The 17,898-nt window shown below is 38.2% G+C and overlaps 1 protein-coding gene across 2 annotated transcripts in view; it reads left to right on the forward strand.

Annotated features, from left to right (window-relative positions):
* The first annotated feature begins 6,309 nt into the window (after positions 1 to 6,309).
* Positions 6,310 to 17,898, forward strand: part of Pclo (piccolo presynaptic cytomatrix protein) — a 340,751-nt gene continuing 329,162 nt past the window's right edge. Inside the window, exons 1-3 of one of the 2 annotated variants that reach the window (XM_028776071.1) lie at positions 6,310 to 6,548; positions 11,883 to 13,109; positions 13,197 to 13,461. In XM_028776071.1, the coding sequence (XP_028631904.1) occupies positions 6,310 to 6,548; positions 11,883 to 13,109; positions 13,197 to 13,461 (1,731 nt within the window). The remainder of the gene's footprint in view (positions 6,549 to 11,882; positions 13,110 to 13,196; positions 13,462 to 17,898) is intronic. The other variant, XM_028776072.1, reaches the window with a different exon arrangement.

A 17,898-nucleotide genomic window follows, 5' to 3' on the forward strand; every position in this document is an offset into this window, starting at 1 on the left:
CTGAAAGGCAGTGGGTGGTACATTCTGTTGCTTTGGAGCATATAGACACTGTGGAATTTTGCTTCCTCCTAACACAGAGAATACAACGTACACCCTCACGCTTGCAGCCTCCAAGGTGGGACATCTTGATATAGATAATTACAGCTTGCTTTCTCCTGCAGTCCTGGCTAGAGTGATCTTCTAACATCTAAAACCCTTTGAAATGTATTTTCTTGAATCCAGTATACACTCTACGAGAACAGGAATAGAGTCTCCTTGTACTATACTGTTAAGTTTAGCATCAGTCTATTACAGGTCCTTGAAGTGGCTGACAAATGAAGGAAGCGTGTCCTGTCAAGCTAAGCTGGGAAATCATGATCAGCTAGTGGTTCAGGTAGGCAAGAGAGGTGGTCCTGCAGAGGCTCTTCAGCCTACAGAGGTTCGTTAGCCACAGAGAATCAACTGTTCATCTGGAAAGTATGTCCCTGATAAAGGTACTGAATGGTTCATCTTCCTTCAGGCCACATTTGAGGAAGAAGTGAAATATATAGGGTGACTGGAAAGTAAACATATTATTATCATCAAAGGAGATTGTCCTCTGTGAGAATGTTTCCAATACCTCCCTGAATATTTTACTTTCATTAGTAAAGTAGCCATGATTATTTCCTGCAAAGAATTGCAAGCAAATCAATGAAAGATAGTATTATATATCTTGGAGTATCATTTAGGAGACTGATACTATAATTGTTTTCCCTTGAAGCACTTAAACTCTGGATCTGTTTGCCTGACATGAATGAGACTAAAATGTATGAAAAATTAAGTTTCTTTAGTAGCAAGGAGATATGATTCAAAATTTGTTCTAGAGGCTGGCATGCTGATTGATTCCTGCAGTTTAACTATTTGTAAAAGTAGACCAGTGACAGCTACTGAAGTATTTTATGGTTCATGGTTTTCAAAAGTTTGAAACAAAGACCTTGCAACAAAGACCACTAAAAACACAAAACATTATAAGTTTTTTTTAGACCATCTGCCAAGAGCAGACACCAAACTCCACATGGGAGCCGTAACGTGAATGGCTAAAGACATGGGAAGCCTGAGGCAGAATTATATAACGTCATTTCTACCCCGAGCTTACTCATCAATAATTAACCTGGCAAATCTTGAGCTCAGTTGAAATAAAATTAAACATTCTGCAAACAGCTCCTGAAATAGAGAACAATACAGTTCTTGTGGAATGATTGGAAGTAGAGCAATCTATTCCTAATTGAAACAAAACATGACAGTTGAAAATGATAAAGGTACTTTCTTATTAAGTCACTATATAAGACCAAAATACCAAAATAGCAAGTGTTTTTATTTTCTTTTTTTCTGCATTTATTTATTGACTTTTTCCCTAGACAGGGCTTCACTCTGTAGCCCAGGATAGCCTGGGGCTGTCTTTGCAAGGAGAACTATATTTGCAATAAAAAAGTCCTTTGTCTAGGTTCCCCTAGATAAAATGGGAGCATCTTAGATATATTCAAAAACACTTTTAGCTAAGTCTCTGGACTACTTATGATCTATTGAAGATAATACACAAAATAAACTATCATAGTTCTACAAATATTTTAATAATGTGGAAAATATTTGCTTATAAATGAGGGTAAAGCTGGACTGTACATTGCACATTCAATAGAAATTGCCTTGAGGTACCACTGACAAGTCAGGTCCTATAAAGCTCCATATACCCACTGCTTGTAGCACTGAAGGCATTTCTCCTTTCCAAAATAAGTAGCACCAAGTTCCCTTCCTTCCACACCGATCTACCAAAGTTTATCTATAATCCCCAATTCAAAGCATCATCTTTTTATTTTGCAGAGAAATTCAAGTAAAGCTATACTTCTCTTTTCTAATTATATGACTTTCCATACATTCAGACCTCCCCTAGATGGTGTTATCTCAGATTCTTTAGGGCTTAAATAGTAACTAAATAGTAATTGGCCTCAAATGATTTATATCAAAAGAACTGCTACATTACATATAATAGTTTATGTTTATAATTTCTCACACATATTTTTCAACCTCTAACCCCAAGTTTCCTCCAGGGATCTGTATACCTGTCGTCTAGACACCCATCTTGCATAGGACCTTGAGACTGTCAATCTTCTCCTTTGCAGTTTCTAAGATGTATGTATAAGTATCCCTCAGAAAAATTCTCATGAGTAAGTTTTGCATGGTTTAATATAACTTTGTTCTTGATTAATAGTAGCATACAAACTTACTCTAATTGCGGCTTTTCATCAAATATGCATGTAAATATTCAAGATAATTGAACTTTTCTATTTTATAGTATAGGAGAGTAGATCTGGGAGATTTGAACAAATAACTCAAGCACAGTTTCACATTAAATGGAATTATAAGTACAATGAGCAGTAAACATATGGAACGCAGTAAAAAAGGGGAACTTTGAATAACTGTGTATAATCACAGCATGTGAAATCTGGAAAAATCAGTCATATAATTTAACAGAAATCACAAAACCATGTGACCTAAAGTAGCACTTTTTCATACTAATATCTCATGACTACTAACATCAACATCATCATCAACATCATCATCATCATGATGATCCTTTTGTGATGCTGTGTTGATCACTTTCACTGACGAAACTGTAAGGAGCAGGAGGCTCAGCTCAGTCATGGGGTTTAAAAGGCCTCAGTACCCTTAGCTGTGAACTGGATTTTAGGACCTACACTTTTCATCATGTAATCTTGACACCTTGCTTTAGAACATTGAGATATTAGGATACAGAGAAGGCAAACCTGCTAGGCCGAATTTGCAATTACATAATATTTCACTTAGGTTTTTGGTAAGTGGTTGGTTAAACTTGGTCCTAGTAAGGATGGAAAAAATCCCCTTTACTTCTTGATGAGCATTTGGATGCCTCACTGTAAAGGACTGTGGATTTTATGATTTCAGGGTTCTGACTCATTTAAGACCAACAGGTCATCATCTCAGCATACCCTGCTTACCATCTTTAGTGTATCTTACCATATACAAATGCATCTACCTTAATAAGATAAGAAGAAAATGAAAAGATGTCATTCTCTGAAGCTACCAATTTAGGTGCTTATATGGCATACATCCATAGAGCATTTCACAAATTACTTGTGTCCTGATCAGTGTATCATGCTGAATGAATTAAATTCAAACTATCTTCAATTAAATATAAATTTATTAAAAAGTCATTATGGTGAAGTCAATTTTCATTTTAAATTGATAAATGCCCCCCAAGTAAAAACCTCTATAACACTATACACCACTTTAGTTCTACCCATTAGAAACCTAAATTGCACCTCAAATTTCTGATAATTCACACAATGTAGAGAAATTTTAATCCAGCAACATGGCTGCCTTGGCAAGGGATCACATCCAAAGACCTTCTAAGTGTATATGATCTGGCTGGAATGCAGACACAGACCTAATACGCAACTTTAATCCCTAATAACAAAGGTAAGAACATCCCTAATACACACCTTTAATCCCTAATAAGGAAGGTAAGATTAGTTTGTAGAAGGAAGCAGCCACATTTGAAAGTGACCTCTAATTGAGGGGCAGACAAAGTGATGAATCAGAGAAAGATCTGACAGAGTGAGTCAGAGACAGGATATGCCCAATTCACACAAAAACAGACACAAAAGAAAGCAGTCCAGGGAAAGAAGGGTGATGCAGTGGTGTGTGGTGTATATATGGCAGCATTACCATGACAGTTCTACAGAGACAGGTTACAGAAAGAACAAGCTAGACACAGGTGAAGTTAGAATAAGCCAGAGAATGAAAAGGAGCCAGAGGATGAGAACATAATGTCAAAGTTATGAGACTAAGCAGAGTAATTGAGTGAGAAGCCAAGAAGCCAGTTTAAATCAGTCAGCTTGGAGAGGAGTTTGGGCCAGAACAGTTGAGTTGAACCAGCCAGCAAGAGTTCAGAAAGAGCTAGAAAGGATGAGCTTATTCAGTAGTAAGTCTCGGAGGGTGAAACATTCTAGGCCTAGGTGAGATTGTATGAAGGCCAGAAGTTTCCAGGACTAGGCCCAGGTTAGCAGACACAAGCTGAGAGCTGAAGCTTGTAGGATTCAACCTCAACAAAATAACCTCAACAACTCAACTCCTAAGAACTAGCAGAATAGCTAGACAACTGAAAAGGAAAATAACTATGTAAAATCCAGAGTTTGTAAGGGCCTGATGACAAAGTCAATTTTGAAAGTCAACACTCCAAACATATCCTCATTGCTAAGTTCTCATTTAACAGTCTATTTATTTTCCTACCGTGCAACTCATTTTTCATTTTCTGGTGGAGTTTATCTTCTAGGGGAAGAGTGGAAAAAAGAAAGGGAATTTACACTTTCCCAAAACGAGCCATATATTATTCCTACCTATTAGTTACTCATTTTCTTACATCATCATCTGATGTTTTTCTTACTACTTCCTGGGTTCCTTTCCATCCGCAGAAGTATATGAAAATTAATAGGGTATTTTCTCACCTTAATCATTTCTCCAAAGCTACAGTTCGAAGGTTTTTTGTTTGCAGTTGTGTATACATCAAATATTTTCTTTTCTCAAAATTTGAGAAATAGTTAACATATGAATCTTCCTTTTTCCCATTGGATTACAGATGACACTGATTTTCTGTGCAGTTGCTAGTTCTGAAAGAGAAATACTACAAGATGCAGGATTGTGCCTAATTATGTTCTTCTTTGAAATAAACTCCCACTTTTAACGTATTAACATATTCTATTTGCCTCTAGGACTATCAAAAAGTCTGATTGCCTGGGCTTAATTTGTGAAAACATTCTCTTTATCTTAATGAATGAATTGCAGTTCTGACTTTGGAAGTCACATCCCTAATATATTATGAGAGAATCAAAAGCTCAATCAGTTTGCAATGACATAACAAATAATGCAATTTTCTCTGTTGAGTAGCTGTCGTTTAGTCTAGTAACATTAGACAGATTGTTGTAACTGAGCCTCATTTTCTATTTTAAAACTAGAAGGTCTGTATCTATTACATAGAGTTTTGCCAAAACTTGAAAATTAATTTTGTGAGTTCATGTTCATTCATATCTGTGCATTAGTTTAACTTCTTATTCTTAGCTTTTGATCTTTATAAGTTCAAAAGTTGAGACTTTAAATACACTTTATAAGAAAACATTACATAGCAAATTTCGAGTTTCAGACCCAGCAATATTGGAATAATTATACCAGAATAGAAGGAATATGGTGGCGAGGTACTAAACATGTAGGTATCTTTGTTGCTAAGCAGCTGATTAACGAGATTTATCTATTGGGCTTTTCTCTTCTCTTTACATTTGTAAAATTAAAAGTAAAAAGGATCAACAAGGTTTGAAAACATGACTTAGAAGTTTCTCATAACTTCAACATACTTAAAAATCTGTTGTTCCCTTGGCGAATAATTTCCCATAATTTTTTACGTTGGTGTAATCTATTGAGGAAACAGCGCAAAGTGCAAGCATTCAAAATTCTTACCAATTTTCTAGTGTATCACTTTGAAAAAGTCTAATGGTTGTGGGAAAGTTCTTTAAAATAAGGGCCAATTCATTTCATATTGGAAAATTTTCTTCAAAAACTAGACAGCTTCTTTCTCCTTCATCTTTAGGAAAGGTTCACCTGAACCTTTTCTAGGAAATTTTAAAATCCTTTCAACAGTCGGGGGGTGGGGCGGGGGAAGCGCAAGGGGCGGGGGAAGGAAAGAAAAAAAGGAAACTACAAATCCCAGGAGGCAAAGCTGCAAACATACCCCTCCCTCCCGCTCTCTTCCCCCTAAATTGAGTTCGCTAAAACTCAGGTTGAGGCATCCTGCTATATGCCTGAAAGAAGTGTCCACAGTTCGCCCGGCCTTTTAGCACGGCATCTTCTGGTGCCTTTAAGTCGGTGCCTAGGCGTCTACGCGCGATGCTACGCAGAGCGGGTAGGCGTGGCGGACATCACCTGTTCGGAGCGGCGCACGCGCAGTGCGGGCGCGGCGAGGGGGCGGGGCGCGGGGCGGGGTCGACGCGCCGGGCTGGCCGAGCTCCGCTGCTTCTGGGCTGCTCCGGCGCTGAGGAGGCAACCGGGAGGCAGGGTGTGAGAAGCTTCCCTGGCGCTGTCCAACATGGAGGAGCTGCCGGCAGCCGGCAAAGCCTGCCGACCGGCCTGAGCTCACGCCGCTTCTCCAGGCAGCCGGGAGGGTGCGGAGCCCCCAGGGCTGGACAGCCTGCACGCTCCGGGGCGGACCCCGGCTGGCGGGGCTCGGACGGCCGCGGGCTTCTGCACCGGGACGTGTCCCGCCCAGCCATGGGCAACGAGGCGAGCTTGGAAGGGGAAGGGCTCCCCGAAGGGCTGGCGGCGGCCGCAGGCGGGGCTGGCGGGTCGGGGAGCGCCCTGCACCCCGGGATCCCAGCCGGCATGGAGGCGGACCTGAGCCAGCTGAGCGAGGAGGAGAGGAGACAGATCGCTGCTGTCATGTCAAGGGCGCAGGGGCTGCCCAAGGGAAGCGTCCCCGCGGCCGCTGCGGAGTCACCCTCCATGCACAGGCACGCACAGTATGATGGAGAGGTCCAAGCATATATATACCGCTTCCCGTGCACGTACGTGTATGTGCCCGCACGGTGGTACATATATGTCGCCTCCCTTCATTTTATTCTCCCTAATGGGGTGGCGATAAGGCAATCATAAGCTGTTGGATGGGCGGAATAAAAATGATGCAGTGTAGAGTTTCTGGTGGGATAGTCGTGGGTTGCATTCTTGGAATTGTGATTTTTAGGTTGTGATCCCCCTCCCCTTGGCCTATTGCAACCTTTTCCTCTAGGTTGGTGTGGAGAGACGCCCTACAGTGTTTTACTATTCTGGACATCTTCCATTAATACAACACAGTCGTGGTGAAAAATGGACAGAATTGGGTTGCTTGTTTACCTGTACGCTTAAACCTCCTTAGTGTTCTGAGGTCTTTTTCTCTGCGACTGATGTGTAAATATTCTTATAACAATTCCCTTAGCCCCCTGGAGGTGATTGATCCTCCCTTCCCAACCTGTCCCCTGAGAACATGAGCTGCCTAGGTGAGAAGCATAGAATAAATATACCTTTTATATTCAGTGAAGGCCCTAAGATATTTTGTGACATTAAACAGATGGTTTGGTCACAGCAGAGCAGGTGCTGTACATGTATTTCTGAATTAGCATATGCTAGTTTAAAACCATTGCTCTTTTTTAGTGCAAAGAATGACTTTCAGTTTATAGAACATGGGAATTTATATTACCTTAAGATTAGGTTTCAATACACACTTAAAAACAAAATAAATAAATAAATGACAGCTAATTTGTACTATTAACATATTCTTTTCTTCTCTAGCTTTTCATTTTCCCCTTTCCTAATGAATAAGTTATTTTCTATCTAGAGGACCGTGAGGGTATAATCTTGTTTTCTCTGCCTTTGTTACTGTAAACAAATCCTAAAAATATCTATCCATGGTCCTGAAACCTCCTTTGACACAACTGACAGGACTTCCACAATCTTGACTTGAGGTAGTGAAAGGTGTAGAATACTCTACTTCATAAACTTGAAAAAAAAATCAACTAAGCTGCCAGGATACAGATAAAAATGCGTAGTTTTGCCAAACATCATAATGCATAACATAGGAGCCGTCTAAATTTCTGAAGGATAGTGATTTTGTTTTCATGTACTATCTGAAACATTGGGAATTTGTCAGGTAAAAATCCCTATTTAATTTGAAAGAAAACAGTAGCATACAAATTAGCCCCCAAATTTGAAATGTACTTGTTTTAAAACTAGTATTGTTTTTGCCTTTTTAAAAAAATTCTTTGCAAGATGTGCTGGTTTTCTCTACTTGCTGGAATCCTGACTTTGGAAAAAACTCAAGTGTGCATTTAGTCTGTTGTTTTTAGGATAACAATGAGGAGCAGAGCTTTCATTAGCCAGATCCATCATCTTTCCAGAGGGGTTCATGCAACAGGTCTAGCATAGATACAAATGAAAGTGAGATTGGTGTTTGCATTTCTATCCTGCTTCTGTACAGCAAAGGCTGAAGAAAGAATTCGGCCTATATATATGTTACTTATGTTTTATGTGTATTGCAGTATACTTTCAGAGTTTCCCATTACATTTTGGGATGATTATTATTAGGCAATCTGTGCCCTAAATTGCAAGTGGTAACAGTTTGCAAAAGATAAGCACAAAGAATTTCTGATTTTTGTTACACATTTATATTTTGCTGAAATATTGCTATAAAAGACATTTTTGGGAAAATATGCATCTGCATGATAATGAATCACTTAGACTCTCAGGATAATAGTCATTAAATATATGTGTATATAGAAGGTCCAAATTATTTCAAATTTTAAGAACTTAAGAGATGTGCATTTAAGAATGGCAGAATTTGTTTATTCTACTTTACTTTTGAGAAGTAAGGATTTCAGCCCCAAGACTCAGATTCTTATCACACTGATTTTATATGACTCACAGCAAATTAATATGCATCTCACAACCCATGTGTGTCTCAGGTTCTTTGCCTCTAAGGAATATAATAAGACCTGTCTTACCTGTTTCAGCAAGTCATTTTTGAGGATGATCCAAAAGTTCACAGTGTTTTTATTTGTTTGTTTTTGCTGGATTTTTAATAATAATAAGTGTGACAAATATAAAGCACACATATCTCCATGCCAGCCATGGAAAACACTCAGTATGGCCACAGATGTATGTTGTATTATTCACTATTAGAAATACTTTTGATACAAATGTATGCTTCTCTATATATGGATAAGTGAGCGTGAATCCGCCTAGCAGCATCCTCATTACGAGGGCGGAGGCCAGACTTTTAAAAACTAGGTTCGTGATTTAAATTATTCTCTTAGCCTTTGAAATCCCATATCCTCTCCAGTATAGAAGTGAGTAGATATTTCTAAGGTTATTTTTGTTTCTGATATAGAATATTTTATGTGACTCAGCACTGCCAAATTGTCATTGACTTCTGTGTTACATTTAAAAACATCTCATCATTCCAGCTGCTTTCCCATTAATATATTTGCATATGCCTGAAATATCCTTCTATCTGAAACAGTCTCTCTACTAACTTATGACAGAAACATTCTAATCTGGGAATGGCAATAGTAAAAATGAAAAAAGTAAAGGAATTAAACACGAATAACTTCAGCTGAAATCAGAATAAGATTACAAACAAAATTGGTCAGGATGTTGATTTAATGAAGACCCAGTGAAAGACGATTTTATTACTACTGTTCAATTTATTCCTGAACTTGTGATATGAGGTGGCTTTCAGCAACTCCTGTGATAGAAGATAAAAATTGTGAATCGACGATTTCCTTTAGTGCTCCTTTGAGCCTCCCCTGCTGAGTGGCCATCTCCTCAACTGGTTTTTGTTTGTTTCTTTTGTTTTTTGTTGTTGTTGTCATTGTTGTTGTTTTTAAATATCAAATAATAGGTCAAGTCCAGGTTCTTAAGTGAACAAAGAAAGTATCCACTTAAATCTTAGAAAACCTTTAGAAGAATTCAAGAAACCAAAACCTGATATGTCCATTCTTCGGCTTTCACATCCGTGTCTCATTGATTTATCAAAGATTAATGCTCTTCTCCAAGGTGCCAGGTCTGATTCTCCAAAAGAAAAGATGAGTGACACGTGTCCTTCTAGCTTCCAGTTCAGTGGATAAGACACAGATTACATTTTGTTTCATTCTTAGCAGAATGCTTGTTACAGCAAGCAGCTCAGGAAACAACAGTTGCTCAGGCACCTTTACAGCTTTGTCTGGTGTCATGCTGTTCTCTTTGTGGCTTTCTTTCTATTTGCCTTTTTAAAAAAACCTTTAATTTATATACTGAAAGCAATTAAAACCAAGTTATAATTTCCGACCAGTCTTTATGGCTATGTAAGTCTTTTCTGGCAGGAAGCGTCTTTAACACAGCATAAGTTAATTTTTGTGGTGTGTTTATGCAGTTATAATATAAATATAATGTATGTCACATGCAGTTTGTATTCAATTTTGGTGTCTTTTGTTACCACAAAAATTCAGTATTTGTGAAGTTTCTTTCATGTTTTTTCACTTGCTTTTACACATACATAGGGTTAAATGAATAAACTGTATCACAAGATACAGATTAAGATAAGTTTAACTATTTTCAGAAAATTCCAATTAAATAAAATCAAAAAGAGATTTTTTTTGGCCTTTGTTTAAAGGTAATTCTCAAGGACCACATACAAAGGTGCAGTATAGTGGAATTCCTAAATAATTACTTATTAGATAAGCAAATCTATGAGGACTCTTTTCAGTGGAGTTTTGCATTGTACTAATTGAATGTGGAACATTTCTAGAATAATGGTAAACCCTATTCAATGTATCTGTTTGGAAATAACCTATTTTCAGTTAGGTACTGTGGCTCATTCTTCTTCCTTCCTATGGACAGACGAGAGTCTGTAAGGAAGCATTTGCAATATGTTCAAATGTAAATATGCAGCAGTGATTAAAAAAAATATATCCTAGAGTTTTTGAAAATGACCCTGGAAATAGTTTTTAGTCTTTTTTTAAATGAAAGCTTTAGAAACATCATAACATATTTACTTTTAAAAAACCCTTTCCTGGGAGAACCTTCCCACACTCTCCTATTACTGTTTAGCATTAATGTTATATAGTGCTGGGATCAATTGCATCACCTTGCACATGCCAGTCCGATACTGTACCAGTGAGCTACAATTTACCATATTCACGCATTTTATTACATCATTTTATGCATATATGTTAGTGAAAATTTATCTTCTTTCTGAATCTTAGCTACAGGTAATAACTTTCCATTTCTTTCAGCTCTCTCTTAGATCCTGATTTACGCTTGAAGGATTAAGGAAGTTCTGAATAAAATTATTAACTAGCACAAGGTTGAAAATATGTGGCTGTGCCCCTAACTAGCCACGTTTGAAGTGAATAAAAAAAAATTAACCTGTATTATGATTGTTTCATATTTCAGGAGCTTCCAAATTATTAATTCTTTTTCCATGTTTCTTTCAAAGAGAAATATATGTTTTCCAAATGTAAAATGACATAAGTAAAACAAATTACTTATCTGGTTTTCTCCACAGCTACAGTGTAGAATGCAATTAGTTCTACTTTTGTTGTTGACAAAAATGGTTTGTTCAAATTTAGCATACCTAGTTTTAATTATTCAATTCAAATCACTTAAAGTTTATCATAGTTACATAATGTTTTTTAAAAAAATAATTGTCTTGTAAAGCTACTTGTCACAGCTCTCTAGCAATGTCAGTGATAATTGTTAAAATTACAGTTGTGACAATAAATAGTGTAATACACACTGAATGAAGCTGTCCCATATTTTCCTCCACTGAGGAAAGTCATAGCACTTTCCAAAAATGGGCGCATAGCCAGTATCATGCTGTCTGGCTATCAGTTATATCCCAAGCTACTTTAAGATTCATCTGTGATGTTGCATAAAAACTTCATATTAATAATTAACTATTAAAAAAGATAAAGTAATATTGGCCTTGCACAAGAAAAGTTGTTTGGCAATTAACATACAAAGATACAAGTTTAGTAAGTGATATACAAATCTTTATAAGGTTTCGTCAGGATATGCCCTCCCTATATGTTATAGCTTAGTAAGTATATGTATGCATGTTTTTATTATTTAACAAATAATAACCACCCACAAGAAGATTTTGCTACATTGTTGAAATTTTCTACCCATTTAAAAGTAACGGACAAGAAAAGTTTTACAGTGAATATAGGTTGCAACAAAAATTGTGTCTAGGTATGTTTGAGTTACAGAAATAAATCCAATAGTTTTAAATATTAGTTTGATTTGAATTAATTTCCACTATTGTCATTTTCTAGGAAACAAGAGTTGGATAGTAGTCAGGCTCCACAGCAACCAGGAAAGCCACCGGACCCCGGGCGTCCCTCTCAGCCTGGTCTCAGTAAAAGCAGAACTACGGACACGTTTAGGTCAGAGCAGAAGCTGCCTGGAAGGAGTCCGTCCACTATTAGCTTGAAAGAATCCAAGTCCAGAACTGATTTTAAGGAAGAATACAAATCTAGTATGATGCCTGGTTTCTTCTCAGATGTTAACCCTTTAAGTGCTGTCTCCTCTGTTGTAAATAAATTCAACCCTTTTGATTTGATATCAGACTCTGAGGCATCCCAGGAGGAAACTACAAAGAAACAAAAAGTTGCTCAGAAGGACCAAGGGAAACCGGAAGGAATCACAAAACCTCCCTTACAGCAACCATCACCCAAGTCGATCCCTAAACAGCAAGGACCGGTGAAGGAAGTGATCCAGCAAGATCGCTCTCCCAAGTCAGCATCTTCACAGCAAGCAGAAAAAGTAAAGCCACTAGCCCCTGGCACAGTAAAACCTTCCCAGCAGAGTCCAGCCCAAACAGCAGCTCAGCAACCAAGTCCTGGAAAACCTGTAGCCCAACAGCCTGGACCTGCAAAGGCCACAGTCCAGCAGCCAGTGTCAGCAAAGTCCCCAGCTCAACCAGTAGGGACAGGGAAGTCCCCAGCACAACCTCCAGTGACAGCCAAGCCCCAGGCTCAGCAGGCTGGATTAGAGAAGACCTCATCGCAGCAGCCTGGGCCAAAATCTCTAGCTCAGACTCCTGGTCATGGAAAGTTTCCACCAGGGCCAGTAAAGTCCCCAGCCCAGCAGCCAGGGACAGCAAAACTCCCAGCTCAACAGCCTGGCCCACAGACTGCAGCTAAGGTATCTGGACCTACAAAAACTCCAGCTCAGCAATCTGGACCTGGAAAGACACCAGCTCAACAGGCAGGTCCAACAAAACCTTCACCTCAGCAGCCCATTCCAGCAAAACCCCAGCCTCAACAACCTGTTGCAGCAAAACCTCAGCCTCAACAACCTGTCCCAGCAAAGCCCCAGCCTCAACAGCCAGCCCCAGCAAAGCCCCAGCCTCAGCAGCCAATTCCAGCAAAGCCCCAGCCTCAACAGCCTGTCCCGGCAAAGCCCCAGCCTCAACAGCCCACCCCAGCAAAGCCCCAGCCTCAACAGCCCACCCCAGCAAAGCCCCAGCCTCAACAGCCTGTCCCAGCAAAGCCCCAACCTCAACCGCCCATCCCAGCAAAGCCCCAGCCTCAACATCCCACCCCAGCAAAGCCCCAACCTCAACAACCCACCCCAGCAAAGCTCCACCAACAGCCAGGCCTGGCAAAACCTTCAGCTCAACAACCTACGAAACCGATAAGCCAAACGGTAACTGGAAAACCTCTGCAACCACCACTAACTTCTGCAGCTCAAAGTCCAGCACAAGGCCTCTCTAAAACCATCTGTCCTCTTTGCAACACCACTGAACTTCTGTTGCACACTCCAGAAAAGGCCAATTTTAACACATGCACTGAGTGTCAAAGCACCGTCTGTAGCCTCTGTGGTTTTAACCCCAATCCTCATTTAACTGAGGTGAGTGCTTTAATTTAACAGTCCGAGTTCTGAAACCAAAGCATTGTGGTCCACACAGGAGGCCTGCTGTGTCATGTAGGCCAGTGAACTATTGTCTCGATCTCTCCCTGTCTTTCTTCATCCCCCCTCCCTTCCTTGCTTTTGTCCTTTCCTTTTCCCTATCAATTGTAAATTTATTTTTATAAAATATTCTCTCAAATGACAATCCTAACATAGTTCTGCAACGTTTCTGAAACTGCGGTATGAAATACGATATGAATTGAAGGTAGGAGCCGCACGCCTATATTCACTGTGTTTAATATCTGCATTACTTGTTGTTAGGCATGAACGGACATTGCTTCAGTTTTAAAACTGGTGCTCTCACGTACCAGATTTTTGATATTATTGTTATATGATTTGTTTGTTTCTTATTTATTTATTTGTTTATTTATTTTTATTTATTTATTGAGACAAGGTTTACCATGTAGCCTGAGCTAACTTGAAATTACTTAGTTCAAGTTGCTTCTAACTTGTGATCTTCATTCTAAGCCTTCCAAATTTTGCGATAATAGGCATTCTCGACCCCACCCAACTCTCATTTTGATACTATTAACTGAAATAAATTTGCATTTAAGAAAATGGATACTTATCTTCAAATTTCCAAAGGTTTTATTATCACCTGGAATTCAGTTTTCAGTTAGTACATGTCCATACCATTGGTGCATCTTCTATAACCAAAGAAGATACACTTCCCTTATTGCTGAGAGTCGCTTATAGCCGCATAGATGAATCCATAGAAATGAAGTTATTAAAGAGGACTCCTCACTGATGTGTGGGTTCTCAGAAGATGTGTTTATGTCAGTTACCTAGGTAACCTGCTTAACCACCAAAAGAAAAGGGATGAAGAATGAGGCAGAAGCATATAGGTGTGTTTGCCGTTAGTACTGATAAAATAATTCTCAGGTAATCAGTAACTGCTAGCTTAACATGTAAGGGCCTAGAGTAAAGTAGTATTTTAACAGGTTGCTACTGGGGACTAAGGAGAAGGGACTAAATGTCACAGTGTGATCGGAAAACCAGGAAAGTCTTTGAATTAAAAAATGATACCATGTTTGGTTTTCTGAGTCTGGATTATCTCACTCAGGATGATTTTTTTCTAGTTCTATCTATTTACCTGCAAATTTCATGATTTCATTTTTTAAATAGCTAATTACTACATTTTATAAATATAGCATACTTTCCTTATCCATTCATCTGTTAAGGGTCATCTAGGTTGCTTCCAGTTTCTGGCTATTGTTCATAGAGGTAGCAATTAGCATGGTTGAACAAGTGTCTCGGGTAGGATGGAACACCTTTGGGTATGTGCCCAAGAACACTATAGCTGAATCTTGAGGTAGATGGATTTCCATAGTGGCTGTACAAGTTTGCATTCTCACCAGCAATGGCTATGTGTGCCCTTTACACCAGATCCTTCCCATTCCCAACTGTCACTCGTTTTATCGATCTTAGCCATTTTGACGGGTAGTTTTGATTTCATTTCCCTGATGGCTAAGAACGGTGTCCATGTCTTTAAGTCAATCCATTTGTATTTCCTCTTTTGAGAATCCTCTTTTTAGATCTGTACCCTATTTTTTAAAATTGTGTTATTTTCTTGACATTTAGGGTTTGGAATTCTTTAGGTATTTTGGATATTAGCCCTCTATTGGATGTATAAATGGTTAAAATGTTTTTGTCCATTTTTATTGCCCAAATGGTACTGTACTTTGCTATGCAGAAGCTTTTCAGTTTTATGAGGTCCCATTTATTAATTGTTGATTTTAGTGCTTGTGCTAAGAAAGTCTTGTGCTAAGAAAGTCTTGTGCTGTGTCAGTGAGTTGAAGACTATTCCCCCCTTTCTCTTCTATCAGGTTCACTGTTGCTAGATTTATTTTCAGGTCTTTGATCCACTATGAGTTGAGTTATATGCAGATGATACATATGAATCTATTTGTATTCTTCATCCTGGCTGCTTCTGTATGTTTTCATTTGGGGAGAATATAATATATAGTTGGGAATATGAAACATTTTAAACTGATGTCAACATTGTAATAAATGTGTGGACTGGATGTGAATATAGAACTTTCAAGATCTGTTTCTAATCTAGAAAATGTTGATTTCACATGATTGAGCCTAATATGATAATATCTTAACAAATCACAAAGCGAATATGTTATGTTTAGATATCAAATGGGAGCTGAATTTTTTTAAGCTTGCAGAAGATTTGATTTGAGTAGTTTTATGTTCTGATTGTATTTTGAATAGAATGCAAATTGTTCTCTGAGTGGGGTTAAATAACATGAAGATATAATAATAATAAAATAAAAAGGGAATGTAAACAGAATGTGGTTGAGGTCGTAGGCAAAGTTTTATGGTCTTTTTTATTTTTCATTTGAGGAGTTCTGGTACCTTCTACTCTATAGTTCATCTGGAAGTCAGTTGTTAATGGGCTATTGGTGCATTGTGTCTGAGAACACTCCAAAATAACTTAAAATAGGAAAAAAAGGAATACATGATTTAAATATCCCTAAAAAATAGGATTGCATACTCTATTTTTAATGAGATTGTGTCAATAGCATTAATGATGATTGGTAGTTGTTGTGTTCATTTGGCCATTCTTTGTTCCCTGAATTATTTTAGTTTTGCAACCAAAACTTTTATTGGATTCTACAACCACTTAAATGAGCCATTTATAGAATTATAATCAATAAGATCACAGTATTATATGTTTTTATCAATGATGGCCAGAATCATATTGTAGTTAGGGGTGTGTATGTGCATGTGTGCATAAAACTTTTAAATTTTTAGTAAAATTTAATTTGGGGCCACAGTATACTCTTTTGATGATTCAAGGCAATGGCTTGTAAGACATATTTTCATTAAATATTTGCATTTGTTATGCTTCAGTGGCAAGTCACAAAGCAAAAAAATACAGTTAGAAATATATGCTTCCTTTATTGTTTATATGCCTAGCATTTGGAAGATAGATATTATTTAAATGTCTTATACATGGAAAACATTCTGCTACATGGTTATGGGGCAGACATGTGACTAACCATGAATTATGAATTTAACTTGATTAAGACATTAAAATATAAATAAAATATAATGATTAAAACAACACAATTAGAATATACATATCAATTATGTATGCACTGAATATGATATGGATTCAAGTGATAAGCGATATGAAATATGTAAACAAATATGATGAACTTTTGAGAAGGAAGCATTCCTTTCCAGAGGATACGATTGAGGAAAGATTCATGGAAAAAGTATTTTTTCCATGGAATGAATCAGGTTAGATACTAGAGAATATGCAACAGGTTATGACTTGACTAAGGCCTGGACATAGAACACTGAGTGTGTTGACGGTATTGAGAGTAAATCAGAGAGTGGTGAGGTATCTCAGTATATAAAGGCACTAAGTATACTTGTCGTGCATGCCTGGTTCTCTGAGCTGAGTCCCCAGATCACAGACCACACTGTGCAAGGAAATTACTGACTCCTGGAAGTTTCCCTCTGATCTGCATATATGCACTGTGGTATTCCCAGGTATCTTATCTTACGTATCTCAACTTAGTTTGCTTTGTAGCATGGAAGGCCTTTAAATTCCGTGTGCACTCTGGAGCCTGTTGAGGCGGGAGCTGTTCTAAAACCATCGTAAGAGCTGCTGGCGGGTAGCCTGGAGTGCTGGTCTGGAGAGGAAGTCAGAGCTCTAGGTCATCTTGATGCTCCATTAATGGAATTAATCAGGGCAATGCAGGCTTTCCTTAAGTTTGCTTCCTGGCACACACAAGATACTTACTTTCTAATTAGTGACAAATGATTTTTGTTGTTGTTTTTATGAATTTACTTTATCACTATCAGTGAATAACCTCAGGCAAGACACAGTTGTGGACAAATTTAACAGCGGACCTTACTACTGGATCAATCTTTTAACTCTGCTGAAGTTATACAATTGAAGAAAATGACTTGTCATTTTCAGAACCTTGAGAATAAACTAAATGGTAGTGATGAAATTGTTTAACTTAATTTTTTTTGGTAATTATATATGGCTTTTGGTCAAAACTCGATTACACAAAAGCATGATGACCTTTCAAGATAAAAACAGCGACAAAACCAAACTAGACTTTCATATATAGATTTGCAGGTAAACCTTATTAAAAAGATGAAACAAAACATGCTTCATAGACTTTAGTTGAAAAAGGTGGTTTCACTAGTCATCCTGTAGTGACAGTCCTGTCATTACTTCTGATATAACAGAAACTCTCTCTCTGAGTGTGTGTGTGTGTGTGTGTGTGTGTGTGTGTGTGTGTAAGAGACAGAGAGAGAGAGAGAGGGAGAGAGAGAGGGAGAGAGAGAGAGGGAGGGGGAGAGAGAGAGAGAGAGAGAGAGAGAGAGAGAGAGAGAGAGAGAGAG

Source organism: Grammomys surdaster, unplaced genomic scaffold (genome assembly GCF_004785775.1).
Source record: "Grammomys surdaster isolate TR1022 unplaced genomic scaffold, NIH_TR_1.0 264, whole genome shotgun sequence".
Taxonomy (NCBI): domain Eukaryota; kingdom Metazoa; phylum Chordata; class Mammalia; order Rodentia; family Muridae; genus Grammomys; species Grammomys surdaster.